The following is a 4,435-nucleotide window of genomic DNA, read 5'->3' on the forward strand; positions in this document are numbered from 1 at the left end:
GTGATTGCCTCTGAGTTGGGCTCATTCTGTAGGGAAGGTATAAGTTCTCCCCTGAATTGATCGTATAGCCTACACTGGAGTAATACATGTTCAGATGTCTCAATGCTCCCATCCTGGCAGATGCATAAAGGATCACAGATGGGTATTTTTTTGAATAAGCCTTCCCTAAAAGCAGATGGGAGCATGACTTCTTCAGGTAAGCCGTGACTTCTTCGGGTAGTAAAAAGTTCCAGCTCTTCAAGACAGTTCAGATGGTTCAAAGGGAGTGGTGAACATGATCATGGAGGATGGGACTACTAGTAGTCATGATAGATATCTACTCTCACCAGTATCAGAGGCATTTATCAGTTGCTGCAGAGCATGGACAGGATTATACTGTTTCAGTCATCCTGCTTATAAGCTTACTTGAGGCAGAGTTGATGGGCCTTTGGTCTGATCCAGTATGGCTCTTTTCTTATTTTTATGTTTGTGTGTTCCTTCTACTTTATGTGGCTGTGTGTGAATATTTGCATTTTACTGATTTGTTTTCATTTGTATATGTATGTTTCAAAGCTTCTTTTAATGTTTTTGGTTGTGCAATACCTTGGGGACCCAACTTCATATTCATATACCCATTTGTTTCTGCCTTGAATAATGGGTTAGAAGAAAGTAGATGAAACTCTGTAGGGTTGTGCGATTCAGTCCAAATTTCTCCAAAGCGGCACTAATTTGGAGACAGATCACTCTAAAGCGATCCAAATCACACCGCTAGTCAAAAAACCAGAGCCAGAGCAGCCTCCTTCAAAGCAATCTGGACTGCTTAGCAGTGCTTTTGTGACCATTAAAGTCAATGGCGTCATTGACTTTTATAGAAACTTTCCAGGGGCCAGGGGGGAGGGGTTAAGTTACAGTCTCCAAACTTTCAGGGTAGCTCTGAGAGGCTTTTCTGTGACTGCTCTCCAAATTCAATAAGTTTGGACCAAGGGGTCCAATTCTAGGGACTCCCAAATACGGTGTCCCCATCCGCTCCATTATATCCTATGGCAGTGGTCCCCAACCTTTTTATCACTGGGGACCACTCAACGCCAGGGACCACTCACCGGGGACCACTCAACGCCTTTTACTGAGGCCCGTGGGGGGGTAGTTTACTCCTCTACTCTCAACCACTGCCCTAGCGCTCTCTGATCACTATGGTAATGTTTAAACATCCCTTCAAAATAAGATACAGACACGCCACAACAATGAAGTGTGTTGTAAAGGGCTGGGGGGGATGAAGTAAAAGGCCGGGGGGGGGGGAGAAGGCATCCTTCGGGGCCCACCTCCAATTAGTCGAAGGACCACATGTAGTCTGCAGCCTACAGGATGGGGATCGCTATCCATTTTTCGCTATCCATCGACTCTCCATTGGGATATAATGGAGATGGGGTCATACCCTTTGGGAAATTTGGAGGGGATTCAGGGAAGAGCTTCCCGGAGCTACCCTGACTTTAATGGACACCAAAGTTCTTCAGCCACTTTGGCCGAAGACGAGGCAGTCTGAAGCGGATTTGGCTGAATCTGAATCAGTCTGAGGTGACTTCATCCAAAGCCAAATCAGTCCAAATCAGACCTTTAATGCACGTCCCTACTCCAGAGCCAGAGCTTCCCCAAGGCCAGAAACTAGATGGCATGGAGAAGCAAATGTGTGTGCTTTTCCTAACCAGTTTCTCCCAATATGATACTTCTATTCAGCAATTCACAAGCATCTAGATAGTAACTTGTTGGCCACTGAGCCAACAATTGAGCCAATATTGCACAGACCATATTCTGCCTGCCTTTTAATTTTCCATAACAGGGACGATTTTTTAGCCTAATAAGACAGGATATATCCATTGCTCATTTTATCTCCCATTTGTTGATTCTTTACCCAACCATGTGCTTTTTGTGTAGTCAATGATTGCATGCATTCTCAAGTGAGTGTTTAATCACTTATATAGTTTCAGGAATTAGGGGAAAACATGCAACAACTCTATATAAAGGAAGTACCACTTCCTTTAAGAACACTTTACTAATTCATATTTTCCATTGTTTTGTAGGACATCGATATGGACTTTTTATCACTTCACAGAGTATGTAGGCCTCTTTTTCTCTCTTCCTTTTCCATTCTCTCCTCTAACACTAATGGATTTTTCTTTCATTTGCCTGAAAAGGGACTCCTAGTCATAGCAAAAGTAGATGACCCATTAAAAATGCTGCTGCTTGAGTCCTGTCATAATTCTCTATAGGAGGCTAGAAGCAGCTTCAAATACCAAGAATATAAAATATTTTTCCATCAGAAAATAACATACTATGTCCTAGTGCTGAGAAGGAAACACCAGAGTTAGTGTTTACCTTGCCATTTGATTTATCCTGTCTCTGTTCTGCATTTTGATTTTTCACTTTTCTAAACAGATGACTTTCTTCAGCTTGTCTGGAAGGAAAGTTTAAGGGGCTACCGATAGAAGCACGCAAGTGTGCTTTTGGCGAAGGTCAAATAGAGACAGCTGAACATGTCCTATTTGAATGTGGACTCTATCGTCACCTCCGTACAGATACACTGGCCTCGTTGCTTGCAGAATGCCCCAGAGGTCTGAGGAAACAGCGTCTTAAGCTACTACTGTCAGACACAAATAAAGACCTAACAAAAACTATAGCTAAATTTGCTTGGGTAGCTATAAAAATAAGGCAGAGCTGGACCAACCCTATTCCCTAATACTTTTACACCTAATACCATATACAATTGTTCTTATTTCTTAGTTTTTATCCATTTATGATTGATTTTATATGTGTAATCTTATGTTTTCTACTGGTTGGTCTATGACCGTAAATAAAATTTATTTGATTTGATAACAGATGTCTTCAAAGAAACAGCCAGGAGAGAGACACAGAAAAAGATCCTAGTTTCTTGAAAAGGACCCTGTCTTCAAGCTTCAGGGAATCGCAAAAATTTACAGAAATCTTACCAATCATCTCATCCTTCCATTAAAAAATGGCTGTAGGAAATAGTACTACTGTTACTGAATTCATCCTGCTGGGCATCTCAGATGACCCATATATGCAACCAATATTCTTTGTGGTATTTCTTATCATTTATCTAGTCAATATTGTGGGCAACCTAGGTATGATCATCGTGATCTCATTTGATCCCCAACTTCACAACCCTATGTACTTCTTCTTGTGGCACCTGTCCTTTTGTGACATCTGCTACTCAACGGCTATTGCTCCCAGAATGCTGTCTGATTTATTATTTGAAAGCAGAATCATCTCTTTCACAGGCTGCATAGCCCAGTTCTACTTCTTTGCAGCCTTTGTAGATGCTGAGTGCTATATTTTGGCCATGATGGCCTATGATCGCTATGTGGCTATCTGTAACCCACTGCTCTACTCCACTGCCATGTCTAAAGCTCTTTGCATTCGGCTATTAATAGGATCATACATTGCTGGTACAACTAATGCAGTTATACACACAACAGCCACTTTCAGCCTTAACTTCTGCAACTCCAACGTCATTAACCATTTCTTCTGTGATGTTCCCCCACTTCTTGAAATCTCCTGTTCTGACACCCACATTAATGAGATTCTGCTTTTTGCTTTTGCTGGCTTTGTTGAGATGAGCTCCCTCTCTGCCATACTTATTTCTTATCTCTTTATTTTGACTGCCATTCTGAGAATGCATTCTTCTGCAGGGAGGTTCAAAGCCTTTTCGACCTGTGGGTCTCACTTCACTGGAGTAACGTTGTTTTATGGGACTGTGATTTTCATGTACCTACGGCCCACTTCCGTCTATGCCCTGGACCAAGACAAGTGGGCATCTCTTTTCTACTCTGTAGTGATCCCTATGCTCAATCCTCTGGTCTACAGCCTGAGGAACAAAGATGTTAATGAAGCTTTCAAAAAACTCATAAATAAGCAGCTAATGAAGCATTAATGCTGAGCAGTTTTCGTGAGCAAAATATTTAAAATGGAATTACACATTGCAAAACTATTTTGCTAGTAACAATGTAGACTTGGCATGCATGCCAGAGACCTGGGTAAGGAAGGGTGAGTCAGTTGCCCTTAAAGAATTAACCCCTGCCAGGTTATCTCTTATCTATCAGTCTTGAACTGTGGGACAGGGAAGAGGGATGGCAATCCTAATCTGAGAGGATTTCATTTTCAGGACTCTTCCTACACTGTAAATCCTAGGATTTGAATGTGTAGGCCACAGGTGAGACTGAACCGAGAGCGTGGCCATTTGGTAGGTGTACCACATGCCCAGTGTACCTCCCTGCCAGCCCTACTAGAGGAGGTAGTGGCTTGGACACTACAGTTCCCCAGACTCTTAATTCTGGGGGACTTTAATGTCCATGCTGAGCTGCCACCCTCTAGGAGCCAGTTTGGTGTAGTGGCTAGGAATGTGGATTTCTAACCTGGCGAGCTGGGTTATATTCTGTGCTTC

General features: G+C 42.5%; 1 protein-coding gene across 3 annotated transcripts; it reads left to right on the forward strand.

Moving 5' to 3' along the window:
- Positions 1-251: 251 nt before the first annotated feature.
- On the forward strand, positions 252-3,925 carry LOC143828720 (olfactory receptor 5AR1-like). Of its 3 annotated transcripts, none has more exons than XM_077318969.1 (2): positions 252-268; positions 3,004-3,925. In XM_077318969.1, the coding sequence occupies exons 1-2, from the start codon at positions 252-254 to the stop codon at positions 3,923-3,925; spliced, it is 939 nt and encodes a 312-aa protein (XP_077175084.1). The 3 variants fall into 3 exon arrangements, with proteins under 3 accessions (XP_077175084.1, XP_077175083.1, XP_077175086.1); XM_077318968.1 differs by lacking the exon at positions 252-268 and adding an exon at positions 653-680 and having other exon boundaries at positions 2,997-3,925; XM_077318971.1 differs by lacking the exon at positions 252-268 and adding an exon at positions 776-807 and having other exon boundaries at positions 2,986-3,925.
- Positions 3,926-4,435: the final 510 nt, after the last annotated feature.

The sequence above is a fragment of the Paroedura picta genome, chromosome 2 (genome assembly GCF_049243985.1).
Source record: "Paroedura picta isolate Pp20150507F chromosome 2, Ppicta_v3.0, whole genome shotgun sequence".
Classification (NCBI taxonomy): Eukaryota; Metazoa; Chordata; class Lepidosauria; order Squamata; family Gekkonidae; genus Paroedura; species Paroedura picta.

Excerpts from the sequence above, each read along its gene's own strand:
- LOC143828720 (XM_077318968.1), top strand. The coding sequence starts at position 653 with ATGAAACTCTGTAGGGTTGTGCGATTCA. Across the intron at positions 681-2,996 it reads CTGTAGGGTTGTGCGATTCA|GAAATAGTACTACTGTTACT; the intron begins GTCCAAATTTCT and ends AAATGGCTGTAG.